Below are 24,392 nucleotides of genomic sequence, written 5' to 3'. Positions count from 1 at the left end.
GGGATTTCTTCAGGATGGAAGTCCTTTGGTTCCCCTTGACATAACTCATTATGGGATGTGATGCAGGCACACTGGTTCCCTTTGACACATTGCCCCCTTTGGCAGGCAAGGGAACGTCAAACAGTGGTTGCTCTTCTTTTGCACACACTCTGTATCGGTGGAGTCCTGCAAGATCTACATTAACAGTTTATTTGCAACATTTTAGAACACCTCCATTTGTTCCACCCCACAGCGGGAACATTTTGCCCCACAGGGCCTGTGTGTGTTCTGTTCCACTCTCCAGCAGGTGGGTTACAGTTGCACCACGTGCCAGTAGGGCAGGTTGTTTATTCCACTCTGTGTCCTGCTTGACTTCTTCCTGGCCTATGTGGAGGCAGGTGAGAGGGGTAAGAGGGGGAGCGGACCAGCCCTGCTCCAGCCTAGTCCTGTCTGTGAGCTGCTGGTAGGCTGGAACCACTGGTCTTTCGGTTAGCGATGAAGCTCTTAACCACTGTGCCACCAGGGCTCCTATCACTCATCAGCAAACCAAAACCAAATCCACTGCCAAGGAGTTGATTCTGACTCATAGAAGTCCCAGAGGACAGAGAGGACAGAGTAGAACTGCCCCATAGGGTTACAAGGAGCACCTGGGGGATTCGAACGGCTGACTTTTGGGTTAGCAGTCTTAGTTCTTAGCCACTATGCCACCAGGGTTTCCTCACTCGACAGAGAGGGGAGTAAATTTAGGCTGCAAATGAAGGCTGCCTCCACAGTATCCTTTTTGCACACTATTTTTACTTAAAAAATTTTTTTCCTCTTATTTTCACTAACTCTTCGTCTCCTACCATATTTAATCCTTGCTTAGGGAGTCCTGGTTGTGCAGCGTTAAGCTCTCTGGTGCTAACCAAAAGGTGGGTGGTTCAAGCCCACCAGCTGCTCCGCGGAAGAAAGATGTGGCAATCTACCCCCCCACCAAAGACTACAGCCTTAGAAACCCTATGGGGCAGTTGTACTCCGTCCTACAAGGTCGCTAAAAGTCGGAATCCACTCGATGACAGCCGTGGGTACAGCAGCCCCACATGCAGGAGAAAACCGGAGTTTTTGAAGCAGTTACTTAATTAGCAGTGTGCTTTTTTAGAGGCAGGCACCGCTCCGTAGGCGGGGCTGACTCCGGCGGGCCCAATCAGGAGCTTGCTGGTTAACGAGCAGCCAGGCTACGCCCCCAGGAGGAGCCGACACAGGCAGGCCCAATCAAGAGCTCCGCGGCTAACAAACGCGCCCTCGTCTCCGCACCGGAGCGCAGCCCCGCCTAGGCCCAATTGGAGGCCGCGGGCCGCGCAGCTCGGGGGCGGGGCCGGGGAGCGCCCCGCCCCCTCCACCTCCCGCCGGCGCCTCGCGGGCCCCGCCGCCCCGCCCCCGCCCCAGGCTGGGCGGTGATTGGGCGGCGCGCGCCGTGCAGCGCTCGTTGCTGAGCCGGCGGTGGGTGGGGCCGGCGGGCCGGCCGGGAGAAAGGCGGGGCGGGCGGCGGTTGGCGAGGAGGAGGGCGCAGCGCCCGGCGCGAGCACCGGTCCCCGTTGACAGACCCTGCTTCCGGCCGCGTACTGGAGGCGGGCCGGCTGAGGCGGCCGCTCGGCCTCCCTCGTCACTCGCCCGCGCGCTCGCTCCCGGTGGCCTGAGGAGGCGGCCTGAGGCGGCGGAGGTCGCGGCGGGCGGGCGGAGGCGCTCCCTCCCCGGCGGCGCGGCGGGGGCAGGACAATGGAGGTGGCTGTGGAGAAGGCGGCGGCGGGCGCTGCGGGCCCGGCGGCGGCCTCCGGGGGCCCGGCGGCGGCGCCGAGCGGGGAGAACGAGGCCGAGAGCCGGCAGGGCCCGGACTCGGAGCGCGGCGGCGAGGCGGCCCGGCTCAACCTGTTGGACACTTGCGCCGTGTGCCACCAGAACATCCAGAGCCGCGCGCCCAAGCTGCTGCCCTGCCTGCACTCCTTCTGCCAGCGCTGCCTGCCCGCGCCGCAGCGCTTCCTCATGCTGCCCGCGCCCTTGCTCGGCCCCGCCGACACCCCGCCGCCCGCGCCGGCGCCCGGGTCGCCGCCCGGAGCGTCGCCCTTCGCCACCCAAGGTGAGGGAGGGGTCGCCGTCCGGGGGCGGGGGCGGGCGGGCGGCCGGCGGCGACCGCGCTCTGCAGCCCGCTCGGGCCGTCCTGTGGCCGGTGCTCGCCGCCGCGTCCCCGAAGCTTTGTCCCGGTGCCTGCGATCCCAGTCGCCCGGTGCAGACCAGCGTCGTTGGAGCCGGAGCCGGAGCCGGAGCCGGAGGGGGAGGGGGAGGCGAGGACTCGGGGACGGGGACTTTGTTGGATGATTGATCGCAGATTGGGTGCCGTCTGTTTCCTATCTCGCACGTTTGGGTCCGTTACCTCCACGCGTCCCCTCCGATGGGGACAAAGGAACCCAGAGCCGGGGTTTTGTTGTCGTGTCTCTTTCGAAGATTTTATTTTGAAAGGAGTGGAACAATCCAGAGCGATTTGAGGCGCCGGGTTTTTTTGTGTGTGTTTTGTAGACCACATCTGGAAATGTTGAAGTTACGGTGGTTATCTTTTTGTGGTGTTTGTTACTGTACAATGAGACTTTTGACAGGCAGTTCTCACTGCTAATGTTAACAGGTTTGAAACATTTATAGTAAGTTACAAGCGCAGTGATTGTTTCTTCTAATAGACTTGTTAGCTGATGTCAGATAAACTCTCATTCGTGGCGACCCCATGTACGCAGAATAGAACTGCTCCATAGGGCTTTCAAGGCTGTGACCTTTCGGTGCCTCTAGGGTTTTTAAAATTTAATATTGAAAATACTCGAACACCTCTTCAAAAAGTACAAAGTAACTGGAAAAATTACTTTGAATAATGTTGGAAAGAAAAATTTGATCACCAAGTCAATTGAAGTTAACAGGGTTTATTGAGTAAGAAACTGTTCACAAACTGGGAGCACCCCAAACTAAAAATGGTGAGGGGGCTTGAGTTTATACAGTTAACATTGCTCTTTGCTCTGATTGGTTAATCACATTTTAATTTTTTTCTTTTGGGAAAGTTCCTCACTGAATGCTAAGCTGGTTTTTCTTAATTGAATGACTGTTAACTCATGCTGATAAGTATTGCTAACCTGCTAACTAATGCTGATAAAGAAAACTTGTCTAAATTTAGATTCTGCATAAAGTTGTTTCTTATGGCTTTTTGATTTTTGTTTGGTTCTTGACCCAGGGGAGCCATTTTAATTCTTGCCTCTATAAAAATATGTAACAACTCCCCCCTTTTGATCATCTCTTCAGGAGTGTTTCTTGAAGATGTGACCAAATGGACATGTTGCTCAGTCACCCTCAGGCAAGTCGTTTTCTTTTTTAATTTGTCTGCTCTACTTAGGTATGACATCGCAGCATCTGTGGCTTCTTTGCTACATACTTGTTGTTACAGAGGAATGGCAATCATTTGTTGAATGTGACACTGTTGAAAAACATTTAAGACTTTTTAGCAAACACATCTTATTAGGGAGATTGTAACAAGAACTATAATGAGGGTAATTCTTTAGAGTTTCTAAGATTCCTCTGAGTTAAGGGCCCCATGGACTTAAATCCACTGAAAAGATCAAGTGGGCTAGAATATGATTCACCTTTTTTTAGCCAGTCTGGATTTTTTTGTATTGCTCATATTTCTTTTTCTACTAAAGTTATTTATGTGAGTGCAACATACACCACCGTGTTCTGTGAGAGGTAATCTCCAACTATTCTATGATCTAGTACTGCTTTAGAGAGAGGATTTAATGGTTGCTTTGCAGTTGTTTTTTTTTTGCAGTTTGGTTTTGCAGTTGATAACTGCCTGTGATAATCAAAGCATTTTTTCTGTGTTATTGGAATAATGTTAAGGTTATTAATAGGGAAGTCAGTTCGGGATTCATTATATATGATACAGCAAGACAATAGAGTTAACAATATAATGGATCAGGCAATTGTTTCTTAATGCTGCTGTGACAGAAATACCACAAGTGGGTGGTTCTAAAGAACAGAAATTCATTTTCTCACAGTATAGGTTGCTAGAAGTCCAAATTCAAGGCACCGGCTCTAGGAGAAGACTCTCTCTATATCACCTCTTAGGGGAACTCTCTTTGACTTTCTGTAGACCTGGCATTCCTTCACTCCTTGGCTGTCTCCCCTTGGCATGTATTTTCTCCTTTGTGCTTTTTTTACTTTTTGTGCCTACCATATTTTTATGCACGTTGCTGAAAAAAAAAAAAAATTTAGTATAGTGCATTTATGAAAACAGTCTTGTGCATGGTCTGCAAAGAACATGTAACTAGTTGACTTGAGTGAAAATACAGTAGTCACTTTTATATCTCAAAAGTGGCTAGGTTTTAGACATACCCTACTCTAATTTAGCCTTATTAACATAACAAAACCGTAATCCCAAATGGGATTACGTCTGCAAGAATAGTGTTTAGGATTTATAGCATGTGTTTTTGAGGGACACAGTACAACCCATAACAGCAATGAAGGCGCATCCTGGGAAGAAGTATGAGAAATCAGCTGGGTCACAATTCATGATATCGGATGGAAGCTGGCCATGACATTATCTACTTCCTTTGCTGTCTTGGGATAGCTGTCTACTTCCAGTGAGTGCCTACTTCTGGTGTACAGTGATCTTGAGTGAATTTAAATTTTAAGTCATTAAAGGCTGTCAAAGAGAAAAGTCAACTAGTCTGTAAAGAGCAAAGAGTTTTATTGAAGGAATAGAACAGTTTGAGCCGGGCAGCACAAAGTGAAAGTACTAAGTACTCCATTGAGTCGGGACAAAGCAGGTTTTTATATAGTGCAGACAACTCTTTTATCAGCTGATCTTCTTTGTGATGTACGTTTATAAACATTTTCTGAAAACAATCTGACCACAATCTGCTCAAGCATTTTCAAAACTGTTTTTACAGTCTCTTCCTGGAACACTCTTATCGTGTGTCTAACCACATTCTTGCTTCTTCATTGCTTAATCTACAGTGGTTGAAGTTTTACAGGAGTGAAAAATTTTTGTAAAGACAGAAGTAGGGGCCTAAAGCAAAATGGAGTTTGGTTCAGGCCTGTGCTGGCCATTTCAGTTACGTCAAGTGCTTTAAGTTTTAGGGTGTTGTCACACAGGGCTCACAGGACAAAGTCTGAGAAAGGGTTCTTTTTATTAGGGAGACATATAGCCAGGGACCTATTCTGTTGAATTTTACTGCTGTGTGAGTGGTGGGTAGGATTTGGAACGGTCCTTTTCAGTGATGCTTTCCTGCTATGTGCATCCAGTAGCCATGAGTGCCAAAGGAAGTACTTTTGGCCAGAGTAGATTCAGAGATTTCTAAGAGCTTGGAAGACAGAGCTTTCTGTCTTCCACGTGAGGAAAGGGCAGGCATGCATACTCTCCAGGATACTAAAGGTAATGTCTCTCTCCCTCTCCCCTCTCCCCTGAGCAAAGGGCAGGCATGCTTATCAATAAAAGATTAGGGTGTTCTAGGCTTCGGGTTCTTCTCTTTTACCCAAGTCATTGCATGTGCAGGTATTATCAATTGCCCCAATTCACGTGGCCCTGTAGGACCCGGGGTTCAGAGAATCCGTGCAACAATGCTGGTGCTTTGGTTTATGCTGTTGCTTTAAGTAGTAAACTGCGCTTGATCTCTGACCCTTGAGTGTCTTGTGCCTTCTGCCAGCGTCCATGGAACTGTAGTATGCTAATTTGTTAGCTTGCAAGTAGAGTAAAATCTCAGATCCTTTAAACTACTTGTTGGAGAGTTAGCACAGGTGAAACTTAAATATTACTTCTTAACTTTTAGACACATTTTAAAGTTTATATTTTAAATGGTTAAACAGACTAGTAGCCAACTAGGATCTGAATTTTGCGTAACTCTAAACTTAAGATTTATTGTGTGCTTGGCCATGACATTTGGGCCTGAATGAATGAGAACATGAGTAATAAAAGCTCTGATCTTCAGTTCTGAAACTAGTTTGCAATTCCATTTCCAGACTTTTCAAAATGTTCTAAGTAATTGCAGTCTCCAAATATTTTATATCTTTGTATTTATATTGTAAGTGAGAGTTCAAGGAAAGCATTTAGATCGGAAGGTAATGGTTTTTTTTGTTTTTTGTTTTATTTTATTTTGCCAGCAGCTAGCCAAAGGAGACAATAAGGGCTAGAGCCTTAGACTATCTCACTGACTTGCCTAAGAGCCAAGTAATTAAGAGTTTCAACAAAGAGGGGTCTTGATGTTTATTCATGAAGTTCTGGGGGGGAAAGCATGGAGATTTCTGAGGAGGAGTTGGGTTATACAAATGCAGGTGCGCATGCAGGATTCCTTTTAGATGAAAGTCTTTTGGTTCCCCTTGACATAACTCATTATGGAATGTGACACAGGCGCACTGGTTTCCTTTGTCACATCGCCCCCATCGGTGAGCTCAGGAAGAACAGTGGTCATTCTTACTTCTTTTGCACACAGTCTGTACCGGTGAAGTTCTTCAGGAACTATATTAATGGTTTATTTGCAACATTTAAGTTTGTTTCACCCCTTAGCCGGAACATTTTGCTCCACAGGGCCTGTGTGTTCTGATCTACTCTCCAGCAGGTGGGTTATGGTTGTATCAGGTTGTTTATTCCACTCTGTCCTGTTCGCCTTTTTCCTGGCCTTTGGTGGGGGAGGGGGGCGCGCAACTGGCCCTGCTCCAGCCTAGTCCTCTCTCAATTTGGTTGTCTCTGCCCTTAATTTTCCTAATGAACTTATGAGTACAGGCATCATGGGTCAAACAATACTTAGAGTAGCTAAGCACATATTGAGATGGTGAACTGTCAGCCTGGAGATAAGATAATAGGGAATGGTGAAGACTGACAAGGGGAGGCAAACTGCTTAGCTCCAGCACATTGTCATGTGAGTTCAGAGCCAGTGCTGAAGGTGCCTTCTTCTTTTTTTTTTTAATGAGAAGCCCGAAGTCCAGATTTTTGTGTGAAATTTCTCTAGTAGACTGACACCTTACTTGTTGACTGTCTTTTGTTATTTGACATTTCATATTTATGACAATAGTAAAAAATCTACTATCTGTTACTATTTTGTACATGAACGACATATGTCTGGCAGTAACAAACACTGAGGCAAGAGTAACACTAGCTGTGATGGTTAAGGTTATGTGTCAGCTGGGCTGGGCCAGCTGTGGCATGGCATGGCAGTGATGTAATGATGTGATTTGGCAGTTATATCATGATGTAATTGGCAGTTATGTCATGATGTAATTGGCAGTTATGTAATGATGTAGTCATCTTCCATTTTTTGATCCGATACAGTCATCCATTTTTGCATAACACTGATTTTTGCATAATAACCTGGTCTTTGGAACCTAAACATGTTGGTAAGTGAGGAGTTGAACGTTTTGGATATGGGCAAGTAACTAAGAATACACACACACACACGCACATCTAAGTCCATTCTGTGGGCCAAGCAAAACAGGTTTTCTTGAGGCCACATATGTTGCAGTTTGTACTCTTCCCTTTTAGATTTAGATAGGGATTTCAACTTTAGATCTAATAGAATCGCCTTGTACTTGTTAAAAAAAAAAATTAGATTTCCAGGCTCTTCCCCACCCAGAGAGCTTGATTTGGTGTAATTTTGGGATTCTAGAGCATAATATTAAACCTTAGTATTTCTTTAACTCAGAACCAAAAAAGCCAAACCCAGTGTTGTCGAGTCGATTCCGACTCTTAGTGACCCTATAGGACAGAGTAGAACTGCCCCGTAGAGTTTCCAGGGAGCGCCTGGTGAATTCAAACTGCCGACCCTTTAGTTAGCAGCCGTAGCATTTAACCACTACGCCACCAGGGTGTCCTTCTTTAACTCAAGCAGTACTATATTCCAAAATACAATTGATTGTAAGAGGATTCTTTAGAAAATTAAGACACAATTTAATGTTTAACATGATACTTCTCAAAACAGTATCAGAATAGTTTCCTTTCTATTAAGTACTTTTTGATGCTCACTTTGTTATTCTAAAACGAGATTCATAGAATATAAATCCTAACTCATATTATTTACAAAAATTAGTACAATACCTTACCTGTGTATAAAATGGAGAATTAGAATAAAACTAATATAACAACGACAAAAGTATCACAATTTATAAATGCTGGCACACAACCACACTAGCCAACAGTGAACTTCAAGTATTCCAAAGCGCTCCCCCTGAGAACATTGGTCTAAACTGACCTTTTCTAAGGCTACACATGGGAAGAATGAGAATGAGTATCCATTAGCTAGAGGTGGGTGACTGCCGCAGCCAGACTGCCCTTTCTCAGTATGCAGTTAAATCCACAAAAGAGGAAAGAGCTTAGAAAACAGATTTTTTAAATTTTCTGTACATGTAATTTATTATATATTCTACAAGTTAGAACATAAATGTCAAAGGCACATCTTACTCATATTTCATTATAAGGAGTCAACTAAACCTCAAGTTTTCCCACCGATATTTTGCAAACCCCCCCGCCCCCATATTTTATTAAGGGAATGCATGAATGTATTCAATCAGCAGAAGGTTTTTTTTTTTTAATTTTTATTGTGCTTTAAGTCAAAGTTTAAAAATCAAGTCAGTCTCTCACACAAAAACTTCTATACACTTTGCTACATACTCCCAATTGCTCTCCCCCTGAGACAGGCCACTCCCTCCCTCCACTCCCTCTTTTCGTGTCCATTCTGCCAGCTTCTAACCCCCTTTACCCTCTCATCTCCCCTCCAGACAGGAGATGCCAGCATAGTGTCAAATGTCCACCTGATCCAAGAGGCTCACTCCTCACCAGCATCCCTCTCCATGCTATTGTCCAGTCCAATCCCTGTCTGAAGAGTTGCCTTTGGGAATGGTTCCTGTCATGGACCAGCAGAAGGTCTGGGGGCCATGACCACTGGGTCTTTATAGTCTTAGTCAGACCATTAAGTCTGATCTCATGAGAATTTGGGGTCAGTCTGCATCCCACTGCTCTCCTACCCCCTCACGTGTTCTCTGTTGTGTTCCCAGTCAGGGCAGTCATCGGTTGTAGCCAGGCACCATCTAGTTCTTCTGGTCTCGGGCTGATGTAGTCTCTGGTTTATGTGGCCCTTTTTGTCTCCTGGGCTCATATTTACCTTGTGTCCCAGGTGTTCTTTATTATCCTTTGATCCAGGTGGGTTGAGACCAATTGATGCATCTTAGATGATGGCTTGCTAGTGTTTAAGACCCCAGATGCAACTCTCCAAAGTGGGATGCAGAATGTTTTCTTAATAGATTTTATTATGCCAACTGACTTAGATGTCCCCTGAAACCATGGTCCTCAAACCCCCGCCCCTGCTACACTGGCCTTTGAAGCAGTTTATTCAAGAAACTTCCCTGCTTTTGGTTTAGTCCAGTTGTACTGACCTCGCCTGTATTGTGTGTTGTCTTTCCCTTCACCTAAAATAATTCTTACTATCTAGTTTTTTTTTTTTTAATCTAGTTAGTGAAAACCCCTCTCCCTCCCTCCCTCCCTCCCCCTTCTTGTAACCATCAAAGAATATTTTCTTCTCTGTTTAAACTATTTCTCCAGTTATTATAATAGTGGTCTTATACAATATTTGTCCTTTTGCAACTGACTAATTTCACTCAGCATGATGCCTTCCAGGTTCTTCTATGTTATGAAATGTTTCATGGATTCATCATTGTTCTTTATTGATGGATAGTATTCCATTGTGTGAATGTACCATAATTTATTTATCCATTCATCTGTTGATGGGTACCTTGGTTGCTTCCATCTTTTTGCTGTTGTAAACAGTGCTGCAATGAACATGGGTGTGCGTATATCTGTTCGTGTAAAGGCGCTTAATTCTCTAGGATGTATTCCAAGGAATGGGATTGCTGGATCATATGGTAGCTCTATTTTTAGCTTTTTAAGGAAGTGCTGAATCGATTTCCAAGGTGGTTGTACCATTTTACATTCCCACCAGCAGTGTGTAAGTGTTCCAGTCTCTCCACAACCTCTCCAACATTTATTATTTTGTGTTTTTTGGATTAATGCCAGCCTTGTTGAAGTGAGATGGAATCTCATTGTAGTTTTGCTCTGCATTTCTCTAATGGCTGATGATCATGAGCATTTCCTCATGTATCTGTTAGCTACCTGAATGTCTATTTTAGTGAAGTGTCTGTTCATATCTTTTGCCCATTTTTTAATTGGGTTATTTGTCTTTTTGTAGTTGAGTTTTTGCAGTATCATGTAGATTTTAGAGATCAGACGCTTATCGGAAATGTCATAGCTAAAAACTTTTTCCCAGTCTGTAGGTAATCTTTTTATTCTTTTGGTGAAGTCTTTGGATGAGCATAGGTGTTTGATTTTTAGGAGCTCCCAGTTAGCTAGTTTTTCTTCTGGATTGTTAGTAATGTTTTGTATACTGTTTATGCCATGCATTAGGGCTCCTGATGTTGTCCCTATTTTTTCTTCATGATTTTTATCGTTTTAGATTTTATATTTAGGTCTTTGATCTATTTTGAGCTCGTTTTTGTGCGTGGACTGAGGTATGGGTCTTGTTTTCATTTTTTTGCACATAGATATCCAGTTATGCCACCACTATTTGTTAGAGACTGTCTTTTCCCCATTTAACTGACTTTGGGCCTTTGTCAAATATCAACTGCTCATATGTGGATGGATTTATGTCTGAATTCTCAATTCTGTTCCATTAGTCTATGTATCTGTTGTTGAACCAGTTCCAGGCTGTTTTGACTACTGTGGCAGTATAATAGGTTCTAAAATAAGGTAGAGTGAGGCTTCCCACTTTGTTGTTCTTTTTCAGTAATGCTTTATTTATCTGGGTCCTCTTTCCCTTCCATATGAAGTTGGTGATTTGTTTCTCCACCTCATTAAAGAATGTCTTTGGGATTTGGATCAGAATTGCATTACATCTATAGATCGCTTTTGGTACAATAGACATTTTTATGATGTTGAGTCTTCCTATCCATGAGTAAGGTATGTTTTTCCACTTAATATAGGTCTCTTTTGGCTTCTTGCAGAAGTGTTTTGTAGTTTTCTTTATATAAGTCTTTTACATCTCTGGTAAGATTTATTCCTAAGTATTTTATCTTCTTGGGAGCTGTGGTAAATGATATTGATTTGGTGATTTCCTCTTGGATGTTCTTTTTGTTGATGTAGAGAAATCCAACTGATTTTTGTATGTTTATCTTGTATCCTGATAATCTGCTGAACTCTTCTATTAGTTTCAGTAGTTTTCTTGATGATTCCTTAGGGTTTTCTGTGTATAAGATCATGGCATCTTCAAGTAGAGATACTTTTACTTCTTCCTTGCCAGTCTGGATGCCCCTTATTTCTTTGTGTAGCCTAATTGCTCTGGCTAGGACCTCCAGCAAGTGTTGAATAGGAGTGGTGATAAAGGGCATCCTTGTCTGGTTCCTGATCTCAAGGGGAATGCTTTCAGGCTCTCTCCATTTAGGATGATGTTGACTGTTTGTTTTGTATAAATGCCTTTTATTATGTTGAGGAATTTTCCTTCTATTCCTATTTTGCTGAGACTTTTTATCATGAATGGGTGTAGAACTTTGTCAGATGCCTTTTTTGTATCAATTGCATCTTGTCTTTTGTTTATGTGATGGATTACATTAATTGTTTTTCTAATGTTGACCCATCCCTGCATGCCTGGTATAAATCCCACTTGATCGTGGTGAATTATTTTTTTGATATGTTGTTGAATTCTTTTGGCTAGAATTTTGTTGAGGATTTTTGCATCCAAGTCCAAGAGGGCTATGGGTCTGTAATTTTCTTTTTTTGTGGTGTCTTTACCAGGTTTTGGTATCAGGGATATGCTGGGTTCATAGAATGAGTATAGGAGTATTCCATCCTTTTCTATGCTCCGAAATACCTTTAGTAGTAGTGGTGGTAATTCTCTGCAAGTTTGGTAGAACTCTGCGGTGAAGCCGTCGGGACCAGGGCTTTTTTTTTGTTGGGAGTTTTTTGATTACCTTTTGAATCTCTTCTTTTGTTATGGGTCTATTTAGTTGTTCTACCCTGTTTGTGTAGGCAGTGTGTTTCCAGAAATTCATCCATTTCTCCTAGGTTGTCATATTTGTTAGAATACAGTTTTTCACAGTAATCTGATATGAATCTTTTAATTTCATTTGGGTGTGTTATAATATCTCCTATCTTATTTCTTATTCAGGTTATTTGTTTGCTTCCTCTCCTGTTTTTCTTTTGTCATTTCCACCAATGGTTTATCAATTTTGCTGATTGTTTTCGAAGAACCAGCTTTTGGTCATATTAATTCAGTTGTCTTTGTTTTCTGTTTCATTTAGTTGTGCTCTAATTTTATTATTTGTTTTCTTCTGGTGCCTAAGGGTTTCTTATCTTGCTCTCTTTCTTTTTGTTCAAGTTGTACGGATAATTCTTTGATTTTGGCCCTTTCTTCTTTTTGTATGTGTGCATTTATTGAAATAAATTGCCTTCTGAGCACTGCTTTCGCTGTGTCCCAAAGGTTCTGATAAGAAGTGTTTTCATTCTCATTGGATTCTGTGAATTTCTTAATTCCATCCTTAGTGTCTTCTATAATCCGGTCTGTTTTGAGCAGAGTATTGGTCAGTTTCCAAGTGTTTGATTTCTTTTCTCTGCTTTTTCTGTTATTGATTTCCACTTTTATGGCCATATGGTCAGGGAAGATGCTTTGTAATATTTCGATGTTTTGGATTCTCCTAAGGCTTGCTTTATGACCTAATATGTGGTCTATTCTAAAGAATGTTCCATGCGCACTACAAAAGAAAGTATATTTGGTTGCTGTTGGGTGGAGTGTTCTGTATATGTCTACGAGGTCAAGTTGGTTCATGGTGGCATTTAGATCTTCCGTGTCTTTATTGAGCTGCTTTCTGGATGTCCTGTCCTTCACCGAAAGGGGTGTGCTTTAAGTCTCTTACTGTAATTGTGGAGCTGTCTATCTCGCTTTTCAATGCTGATAGCTTGTTTTATGTATCTTGCAGCATTGTCATTGGGTGTATAAATATTTAATATGGTTATATCTTCTTGGTATATTGTGCCTTTAATCATTAGTGTCCTTCCTTATCCTTTATGATGGATTTAACTTTAAAGTCTCTTTAGTCAGAAATTAGCATTGCCACTCTTGCTCTTTTTTGATTGTTGTTTGCTTGATATATATTTTTTCCTCCTTCGAGTTTTAGTTTGTGCCTCTAAGTCTAAGGTGTGTCTCTTGTAGGCAGCATGTAGACAGATCTTGTTTTTTATCCATTCTGCTACTGTCTGTGCATTGACATTCAGCGTAATTATGGGTAGGTATGAATTTAGTGCTGTCATTTTGATGTCTTTTTTTATGTGTTGTTGACAGTTTCATTTTCCCACTTAATTTTTTGTGCTGAGTAGATTATATATTGTCCTTTGCTCATATTCGTTGTTGTTGTTTTTGTTTCTGCTGAGTCTCTATTTTTTTCTAGTATTTTATTTTGATGTGTATGGCACTGGGTTACTGGGTTAGTATAGTTTGTCTTCTTTGTGGTTACCTTATTATCTACTCCTCTTTTTCTAAATTTAAGCTTAACTTTTATTTCTTTGTATCGCCTTGTCTTCCTCTCCATATGGAAGATCTCTGACTGCATTTCTTAGTCCGTCTTAATTGTTTTAATGTTGTCTTGTTTTACGTAATAACATCGCTGTTTCCCTGTTTTGAGTGTTTTTTTTTTTACCTTGATTTATTTTTGTGATACCCCTGTCTGGGTTGACTTCTGATTGCTCTGCCGAGTGTTTTAGTCTTGGGTTGACACCTGATATTATTGCTTTTCTAACCAAAGAACTCCCTTTAGTATTTCTTATAGTTTTGGTTTGGTTTTTACGAATTCTGTAAATGTCTGTTTATCTGGAAATGTCCTAATTTCACCTTCATATTTGAGACACAGTTTTGGTGTATATATGATTCTTGGCTGGCAGTTTTTATTCCTTCAGTTTTTTGTAAAAGTCATCGCACTGCCTTCTTGCCTGCATGATTTCTGCCAAGTGGTCTGAGCTTGTTCTTATTGACTCTCCTTTGTAAGCGACTTTTATCCCTCGCTGCTCTTAAAATTCTCTCTTTATCTTTGGTTTTGGCAAGTTTGATTATAATATGTCTTGGTGGCTTTCTTTTATAACCTACCTTATGTGGAGTTTAATGAGCATCTTGGATAGATATCTTCTCTAACAATATCAGGGAAGTTTTCTGCCAACAAATGTTCAGCAATTTTCTCTCTATTTTCTGTTATCCCTCCCTGTTTTGGTACTCTAATCACTCATAGGTTATTCCTCTTGGTAGAGTCCCACATGATTCTTAAGGTTTATGTGACTTGATATTGACTGTTGTCTCTGAGCCATCTATAAGTTATTGTATTAGTTTATTTTATGTTTGCTTACTTTGTCGTCGTTTCTTGCTTTGTTTTGTTTTGATGTGCTCAAATGGGTTGCTTGAGTGAGCTAGCTTGATTATTTTCACCTTTGAGCTCTGATGTCCTGTCCCCAGATGGCTAGAGCTGTTACCAGGTATATCAGTCTAGGAGTCCAGTCACTTTTCTTGCATGAATTCAGCTCAGGTGTCCAGGTAGCTGATCATCAAGTGTGTGGTACAGGGGCAGCGGTGATTGGTGTAGGGACTGGTATCTGGTTGCAGCAGGGTGTCGCACTCTGAACAAGGCAGAGGGCTGAGAATCATCCCCCAAGTGTCTCTGAGGAAAGCGTTTCCCTGTTCCCTAGAGTGTAGAGGTGCGTGGGTTCTACAGAAGGATCACGGGCAGCCAGTGTTTTTGATTGCAAGGACTGAGATGTACCAGTTATCCTTGGAACTCTGTCGTGGGTGGCTGGGTGACCTGAGTGGAGCCACCAGGCCTCAGGCCCCTGCTGTGGGTAGGTGAGGACCCTGTTTAATAGGCAAAGCAATGTCAAACATAAAACACCCACCTCTCTACCGCACAGCTGAAACAGTTGTAGTCTGCCAACAGGGCCTATATTCCTGAAATAGGGCCACACAGGTGCATGCAGAGGGGAAGAGTACTCAAAGTCCATGGACTGTTTATGCCTGGACAGGAGCTGCTTCTGTCCTGAGCTCCCCCATTAGTGGAGCTGGCAAATTATCTTTTCCCCCAATTGCAGATTTGTTCCTTCTTCAAGGCTGGGAGGATGGCTCTAGACTGTCAACAGGGCCTATCTCAGGCCCAGGGAAATCAGCCACTGAAGCTGGTTTGGTGGGGAGGGGCACCGTAAAATATATGCAAGTACTTAGCTTTTGTCGAGAGCCCTGTTCTTCTCTGGTTCTGTAGGTGTGAGTGGGCTGTGTGGCTGGCTGCTTCTCCGTGGGGAAACTGCAGCCGAACACTAGTACCAGTGCACCGCCGCTGCTCCCGGGAGTGGTAGCTGAGGGCTTCCAGCGTTTCGGGTCCAGTAACTCCTCTCCGCTTCTGAGCTCTCTCCTCCTTCCCCTGCCCCTCTGTTCGTTCTCTAACCTTTCCTTTGATGTTCAGGGTTCCTAGCTTGTCATAAATATACTCGTTTCACTTGTTTTTTCTGGTCTTCGTTGTAAGAGGGCTCGCTGGAAGCGTCTGTCTACTCCACCATCCTGGCCCCCCTGACTCGAAGGTATTTTTTTTAATAAATTATTTTAAGATAAATACTAGATTCACATAGTCTTAAATTAAGAAGTTACAAAAAGGTGTACAGTGAAAATTGTTTTTCCAGAGCTTTTTATGCCTAGCGCTGCAAATGCATATCTGTAGCTTTCATTTTTTTCTATACAAATGTAAGCATACTATACATACTCTTTTGTACTGTGTTTTATTTTTAATTAGTAGATACAGAGAATGCCATTCCATGTCAATATGTAAAAAGTTTCTTTTGTTGTTTGTTTGAATGCATGGTTTTCAGTTATATGAGTGTGGTATGATTTATTTAAAAAGTTTTCTATTGATGAACATTTAGGTTTTTAAAAAAAATTTTATTGTGCTTTAAGTGAAGTTTACAAACCAAGTCAGCCTCTCATACAAAAACTTATGTACACTTTGCTATATACTCCTAGTTGCTCTCTGTTTAAGGAGACAGCACACTCCTTCCCTCCAGTCTCTAATTTTGTGTCCATTCTGCTTACTTCTGACCCTGTCTTCCCTCTCATCTCTTCTCCAAACAGGAGCTGCCCATGAAATCTGATGTGTCTACTTGATCCAAGGAGCTCACTCTTCACCAGTATCATTTTCTATCCCATAGTCCAGTCCAATCCCTGTCTGAAGAGTTGGCCTTGGGAATGGTTCCTGTCTTGGGCTAACAGAAGGTCTGGGGACCATGACCTCTGGGGTCCTTCTAGTCTCAGTCAGACCATTCATTAAGTCTGGTCTTTTTACAAGAATTTGAGGTCTGCATCCCACTGCTGTCCTGCTCCCTCAGGGGTTCTCTGTTGTGTTCTCTGTCAGGGTAGGAAAACAGATCTTCTTTAGGTACATTACTAAGTCAGAAGACAAACTGATCCTGGAGAAATGTTATAAAACTGTGAAATACCTTGTGGTATTGACTTGCTGTTGAGCCAAAGAGTAGCATACTGTAAGAGCTATTTTTTAAAGAAAACTGAGAGCATACTTTGGAAAAGGGTCACAGTATTGTCCAGGGAGAGTAAAATATAAGAACCTATTAGTTTCCTGAGACTTCTTTACTGGCAGTTTACAAGATTGTTAACTCTGTCTCTTCTCAGAGCTGATTTCTTCTTCTTCTTCTTTTAAAATATTGTGTTTTTGGTGAAGGTTTACACAGCAGTCTAGGTTCGAGTGAAACAGTTTCTGCTCAAGTTGCATTTCTGCTCAAGTTGCTTTTCTGCTCAAGTTGTTCATTTACATTGGTTACCTTTTTTTACAATGTGTGAATGTTCTTGTTATTTCCGTTCCGGTTGTTCTATTTCCATTAATCTAGTTTCCCTGCCCCCCATAATTTCTGGTCTTTGTTTTAAAGTAATTGTTGACTGTTTGGTCCAGGGCTTTGAACTGGTTCTTCCCAGCTCAGTCATGGCTAAGGAAGAAAAACTAGAACAGATGTGAATTTTTAAAAAATTTGGGTGAACCAGAATGATAACTGGAATGAGAAAAATTACCAGTTGAAACTCTGCTAGAAATCCAGTCTCCCTCTTAGAAAACAAGGGCAGCATAGGTGTTGCATAGGAACCAGATCTCTTGCCCATCAGATTTTGAGCAGCCTTGGAAACAGTGCGGTGGCTGACTGTGATGCTTTGAATGTGTGTCGCTACAATCCTGCCAATAATCAGTCTCATGCATTAGACTCCTGAAAGGGTTTACTCTGCCTCTTCTAAGTCCCCCATCCCAGGGCTTCAACTCATAATTTTTCCTATTCTGGTTATTGTTCCGATTCACCCAAATTTTAAAAATTCAGGTCTGTTTCAGTTTTGCTTTGTTGGCCGTGACTCAACTGGTTTGAAGTCCTGGTTTGGTCTGTTATATAGGAGGTTTTTCTTTTTTAATTGTGCTTAGGTGAAAGTTTACAGCACAAATGAGTTTCTTATTCAAAAATTTATACACAAATTGTTTTGTGACATTGGTTGTAGTCCCTGCATTGTATCAGCACTGTCCCTTTGCCTTTCCATCCCAGGTTCCCCATGTCCATTTGTCCAATTTTCCTGTCCCAGGGTTGCTATGAGTCGAAATCGACTTCCTGCATTCTCTTCTTTGCTGTTGGGCAAGTGTTGCCCATTTGGTCTCATATACGTGATTGAACTAAGAAACGTGTTTCTTAACGTGTTGTTATTGTTTGTTTTATAGGCCTGTCTAATCTTTTTCTTAAAGGTGGACTTTGGGAGTGGCTTCAGTTCTGAGTTAGCAGGGTGTCGGGGGCCATAGTCTCGGGAGATTAGGTGATTTTTTTTTTTCCCACTTATTTTGATTCTTGATGAAAACTAAATCATCTCATGCGAACAAGATATAAGCAAAGGATCAATAGTATTTTCTTATTTGAAGTATTCAAATTTGACATTTCTCTTCACAGTCAAGTTAGTAAATTTACTTACTATATAAACATAAATTTAGGAGCCTTAGAGGCATAGTGGTTAGGAGTTTGGCCGCTAGCCAGAAGGTTGGCAGTTCAAATCTACCAGCTGCTCCTTGAAAACCCTAGGGGCAGTTCTACTCTGTGCTGTAGGGTGGAGATGAGTCAGAATCGACTCGACAACAGTGGGTTTTGGTTTTATTATGGAAAAATGGGGACGTATAAGACGTATCTCTGTCTCCCAATGTCTGTTTAATTTAATAGAGTAAAAAAGACTGATGGTATATGAAAGTATTATGCAACCATTTCAAAATTTTAAATCAACGTTATTGAGGTGTACTTTACATACAATAATGTACATACATATTAAGTGTATGATTCAATGAGTTTTGATAGATGCATACAACCGTGTAACCACTATCCTAATTAAGACATAGACCATTTCCATCACCCCTAAAAGTTCTGTGCTCCTTTTGTAGACAGTCTTCCTCTCTCCCTGCAACCAGATCTGATGCCTGTTTCAGAACTTCATAGAAATGGAATAGCACGTCTTGTGCTGTTTGTATCTGGCGTCTTATGCGCAGCGTACGGTTTTTAAGATAGATTCATACTGTCTGTATCAATTCTATACATAGTTTATCCATTCAGCTGTTAGTAGAAATTAATATTGTTTCTCTTTGGGCCTATGATTTATAGACCTGTTGTGAATGTTTGTAGACAAGTTTTTGTGTTGATATGTTTCTGGTAGCGTAGTGGTTGAGAGCTTGGCTGCTAACCCAAAAGGTCGGCAGTTCAAATCCACTAGCTGCTCCTGGGAAACCCTATAGGGTTGCTATGAGTCAGAATGGACTCAACAGCAACGGGTTTTTTTTGGGGGGGGGGTGGGGGTAGATAATTAGAATTGAAATATCTGATTTGTATGAAAAATGTATGTTTATACTTGTACTGTTTTATACTCCAACCAGCGATGTATGAGAGTCCCAGTTGGCATGCTTTCCAACTCTGGATATTGTCAGTCTTTTAAATTTTAGCCGTTCTGGTAGGTGTGAAGTGATACTTAATGGTTTTAATTTTCATTTCTCTAGTGAATAACGATGAGCATCTTTTCCTGTTCTTGTTGGCCACTCTCATATCTTTTTAGGTAAAATTTCAATTCAAGTTTTTTTTTTTTTTTTTACAAATTTTTAAAAAGCTAGGTCATTTAACCTTTTATTGAGAAGTAAAAATTCTTATCTATTCTTTGCCAGGTACATGGATTGCAAATATTTTCTCCCACTCTGGCTTGTCTGCTTGTTTTCTTAGTGGTGTCTTTTGAATAGCTGAAGTTTTTCATTTTGATCAAGTCCAGTTTATCAATTTTTTTCTTTTATGGTTAGTGATTTTTTTGTTTTATCTGAGAAACCTTTGATTAACCAAGTTAATTAAGATTCTCCTATCTTCTGGTGTTTTATAGTTTTAACATATGTTTACATCTGTAATCCATTTTGAGTAATTTTTTTGTGGGGGGTAGCAATTGAGGTTCGTTTTTAAAAAAGCCATAGGTTAAAGCATGATTTATTGAAAAGGGTGCTTTTTCCATTGTATTACTATGGTATTTTTGTGGAAAAAAAAAAAAGATCAATTGACCATATATGTATGGTTCTATTTCTGTACTCTCTTTTCTGCTCTATTGGTTTATGTATCTAACTCTTCACCTGCAAATTGGATAACAAAAGTCCTCCAGTTTTGTTATTTTTAAGAATTGTTTTGATTCATTGAAGTCATTTATGTTTCTTCATATATTTTAGAGTCAGTATTTTAGTTTCTATAAAAAAAGCCTGCTAGGATTTTGATTGGGGCTATGTTGATTCTAGAGACCAATTGGAGAGATGATCTTAACAGTATTGAGTCTTCCAGTCCATGAGCATGTTATATCTCTCATTTGATGTTTAATTTCTCTGCACTGGTTTTTGGTTTTCAGTATAGAGATCTTTTACATCTTTTGTGAAATTTGTTCTTAAATGTTTTATGATATTAGTTGTAAACAGTATTTTTGAAATGTAATTTCCAATTATCTGCTGCTAGTTTATTGAAATACAGTTGTTTTTTGTGTATTGATTGTATCCCATTTCCTTTCTAAATCCAATTATTGACTCCAGTAGGTTTTTTTTTTTAATTTCTTAGGATTTTCTGTGTAGATGTAATGTTGCCTACAGATAGGTTTACTTCTTTCTGTTCTTTATAACGTATGTCTTTTTCTTACTTTATTGCACTAGCTATGACTTTACTACAATACTGAGTAGAAGTTGAATCTCAGTATTGACTGAGAGGACATCCTTGCTTTGTTCAGGGTTTTAAGAGGACACCATTTGATAGTTCACCCATAATATGTTAGAGCTGTTGTTTTTTTAATACATGTTTATTATCAAATTGAGGAAGTCCTCTTCTATTCCTAGTATGCCAAAGTTTTTAATCATGAATGGGTGATGAATTTTGTCAAATGTTTCTTTACCTATTGAGTAATCATACAGGTTTTTCCCTTGATGTTGTTAATATGGTCAGTTACTTTGGTTGATAGTACTTGTTCACATATGGTTTATAAGATGTTAAACCAATTCTTGAGATATACCCCACTAGGTCATAATGTAGGAGCCCTGGTAGCATAGTAATTAAAGTGATGGACTGCTAATCAAAAGGTCAGTGGATCAAAACCACCAGTGGCTCTGCCAGAGAAAGATGTGGCAGTCTGCTTCTGTAGAGATTTACAGCTTTGGAAACCCTGTGGGCTTCCTCTGAGTTGGAATCAGCTTGATGGCAGTGGGTAAGTTGGTCATGATGTATTAACCTTTTTATATATTTTCTGATTAGTTAATATTTGAAGTTTTTTTTTTTTAATCTTCATAAGGGTTGTTGGTCATAGAATTTTCTTTCTTGTATCTGTCTGATTTTGGTATCAAAGCAATATTGTTAGTTGACTTGGAGTCTTTCTGACTCACGGCCATCCTACCTAACTGGCCTCAAAATCTGGTGTGAAGGATTCCTTCTACCTCTGTTTTCTGAAAGAGTTTTTGTAAAAATAGTATTATTTCTTAAGTTATTTGACATAATTCATCAGTGAATCTATCTGAGCTTGAAGTTTTTTTTTTTTTTTAATTAGAAATTTAGTGCTTTTACTAAATATAGGCTATTCAAATTTTCTTCTTCTTTTTGAGTTCAGAAAACCCTGGTGGCGTAGTGGTTAAGAGCCATGCTGCTAACCAAAAAAAAAAAAGGTAGGCAGTTCAAGCCCACCAGGCATTCCTTGGAAACCATATGGGACAGTTCTACTCTGCCCTTGTAGGGTCGCTATGAGTTGGAATCGACTCGATGGCAATAGGTTTGATTATAGGTTTTTGAATTCTAATTTTAGGAAATTTTTCCAAGAAATTTATCCATTTCATCTGGATTGTCAATTTATTGACATAAATTTGTTCACAATATTCCCTTATTATATTTTAATGTCTTTAGGGCCTGTAACGATGTCCCCTCTTTTGTTTCATTGTTGATAATCCATGTTTTTTTCTTTTTCTCAGTTACTGTTACTAGGAGCCTCTCAACCAACTTTTGGGTTTGTTAATTTTATTTCATGTTTGTCTCTGCTTTATAAGCATAGTTTTCCTTTAAGTATTGTGTTAGCTGGCTCATACAAATTTTGATGTTGTCTTTTTATTAACATTCTGTTCAGAATATTTTAAAATTTCTCTCGTGATTTTTCTGTGACCAATGAGTTATTTAGCAGTGTGTTAACTTATATCTGTGGAATTTTCTAGATATGTTATTTCATCGTAGTCAGAAGGTTTAAATGTTTTGAAATTTATTGAGTTTCATGGCCTGGCATATGGTCTGTTTTGGTGAACATTCCATGTCCATTTGAAATGAATTTAAAATCTGCTAGTTGTGTGTAAAAAAAACCCAGTGCTGTTGAGTTGTGTGTAGTGTTCTGTAAATGTTAGTTAGGTCAAGCTGGTTAGGTAGTGTTGTATGAATCTATAGTCTTACTAATTTTTCTTTTTTGGTACTTATTCTATCAGTTATACAGAGAGGAGTATTAAAACTTTCAATCATGACTGTGGATTTGTCTCTTTATTCCTTTTATCTGGCTGTTTTTTGCCACAGGTGTTTTCTTGATGAATTGCCTACCCTTTGTAGCATTATGAAATGTTCTTTATTTCTAGTACTGCTTTATCAGGAAGTCTTCTTCGTCTGATGCTAATATAGCTACTACCAGCTTTGTTATACTTTCTGTTTGAATGGCATATATTTTTTCCATTCTTTTACTTTCAGCCTTTATATTTAAAGTTTGTCTCTTGTGGATACCATGTAGTTGCGTCTTGCTCCTTTATCCAGGCTATCCATTTCTACTTTTGTTGGTCCATTTACACTTTAAGTAATAATTGATGGGCTCAGATTTAAGACTACTGTCTTTTTATGTGTTTTCTCATTGTTTTTGCTTGACCTCTAGTACCTGTGCTCCCCTCAGTCTCTTAGCAGCTGCTCCCTGGTAAGTGTCTTGTGGTCTCGCCCTGCACACGTATGGTAGCCTTCAGCCAGGGACCTGGAGAAACACTTCATAGACTACTGGGCCGTTCCTCTGTGCACCTCCCATCTCCCACTGCTTTACACTGTATGTCCCAACTCATCCATAGCCCCAAATTCTGATCCCTGGCTCTGCAGCTGTGTTCTGCTAGGGCTGCAGCTCCCTGCAACATGGTCAGGAAATAGTCCCCAGTCAGAGAATCAGAACATTTGGGGGACTCACCTCATGAGTTTCACTTCTCTCAGGGATCAGTCTTTTACTGCCTCTTGTCCGTGGCCTGAGAACAGTTGCCTCATGTTTTTTCCAGTTATATAGTTGTTGATGGCAGAAAGCTTGTTTTAGTTCTAGTTACTCTGCCCTGGCCCAAATCTGATGTCAGAAGACCATTTTTTAATTGTGTTGTGCTTTTTTATACTCCCAAATGTGGGCGATATGCAAACTTCGGTGCTTAGATCTCTAGATTTCTCTCTTTTTAACTTCTCTTAGAGACCTCACCAAATTAAACCATCACCTATCTGCGCAGATCTCTCAATTTTTTTTCTGTGACCTTGGCCCCTTTCTCAGTTTTTATTCCTGCATTTTCAAATACATACCAGACCAGAAGCCTCCAAATTGGAATGCGTGCCACATCACAAGGTAAAACATAACCAACTGGGGTAAGAGAATGTTAGAACTTCTTTGCAGAAATTGCATTTTAGAAGTACTTGGTGTACAGATGGTCTTGGCCACTCTTGATCTTGTTAAATGGCTACATTTCATGTATGGTTTATGAGACATCCTGAGGGAGGAGTCAGGGCTACTACAAGCCCCAGTGGTCCCTTTGGGTGAGTTAGAAAAAGGCGCCCTTTTGGCCTACGTAGCAGCACCGAGGGATGCGGCCTTAAGTGGAATGTGGGCTGCATTTTTGTCCCCATCTGCCCCCTTAGGCAGGCAGTCTCTTGCAGTGTGCAGCCTGTCAGACTGGACACAGCTGGAGGTAGTGGGATTTCTATACTACAGACCCTGTTGTGTCTCCGTCCCCCCAAATTGTAACATACCTTGAATATGCTTGGATAAGTAGGTTTATCGAATTTAATACCTGGTTTTAACTAAAATGGCTGTCAAAAGATTGAAGATTATGGTAGGCCATGACCAGGCCTCTAGTATGAAACCCCATTAATCTCAGTTTGTAGGGAAGTCCCCTATGGAGGCTGCTCACAAAAGCCCCTCAGCTCAGCAGTCTGGAAAGTCCCTAAAATGCAGGATTTAGAGTACATGTACAATATCCAAAAAAAGTGATCTCCAGGTCCAGTTAACAACCATAAAGATCATTCCATACATGTCTATAAGCAAGGTTGGGTGCAGATGGCTTAGTTCCTCCTCAGCTTAGAAAAATGTAGAGGGTTGACGCCAGAGAAATCGAGCTTCTCATATCTGATGACTTCCCTAGTGTGGTGCAAACAGGCAGACACCTGGGACCTGACTGTGCCCTCAGTGTGGGTTAGCTACCAGGGAGATCCGTTGCAACCCCATTTTGTGTTTCATGTCTACGGATTTCATTTCATCAGGTGTATGCAGTTGATGGAGTTACAATTTTCTACCAGCTTTAGCATTTGAATTTTGCAAGTCTCATTTTCAGAGGTGATAAAGATAATACTAATTGACAAGCACAACAGCATTAGAGTGGCAGAACCCATACCAAACCTATTGCCATCGAGTCGATTCTGACTCAAAACGACCCTATAGGACAGAGTAGAGCTGCCCCATAGAGTTTCCCAGGAGCGCCTGGTGGACTTGAACTGCTGACCTTTTGGTTTGCAGCTGTAGCTCTTAACCGCT

The 24,392-nt window shown here is 41.1% G+C and overlaps 1 protein-coding gene across 4 annotated transcripts in view; it reads left to right on the top strand.

Annotated features, from left to right (window-relative positions):
* Positions 1–1,505: 1,505 nt before the first annotated feature.
* Positions 1,506–24,392, top strand: part of TRIM24 (tripartite motif containing 24) — a 128,314-nt gene continuing 105,427 nt past the window's right edge. For all 4 annotated transcript variants that reach the window (XM_049893909.1, XM_049893907.1, XM_049893910.1 and 1 more), the window contains exon 1: positions 1,506–2,092. In XM_049893909.1, coding sequence (XP_049749866.1) covers positions 1,735–2,092 — 358 coding nt within the window. In that variant the 5' untranslated portion in view covers positions 1,506–1,734. The remainder of the gene's footprint in view (positions 2,093–24,392) is intronic.

This window comes from Elephas maximus, chromosome 8 (genome assembly GCF_024166365.1).
Source record: "Elephas maximus indicus isolate mEleMax1 chromosome 8, mEleMax1 primary haplotype, whole genome shotgun sequence".
Classification (NCBI taxonomy): domain Eukaryota; kingdom Metazoa; phylum Chordata; class Mammalia; order Proboscidea; family Elephantidae; genus Elephas; species Elephas maximus.
This window is presented reverse-complemented; position numbering and strand designations above follow the sequence as displayed.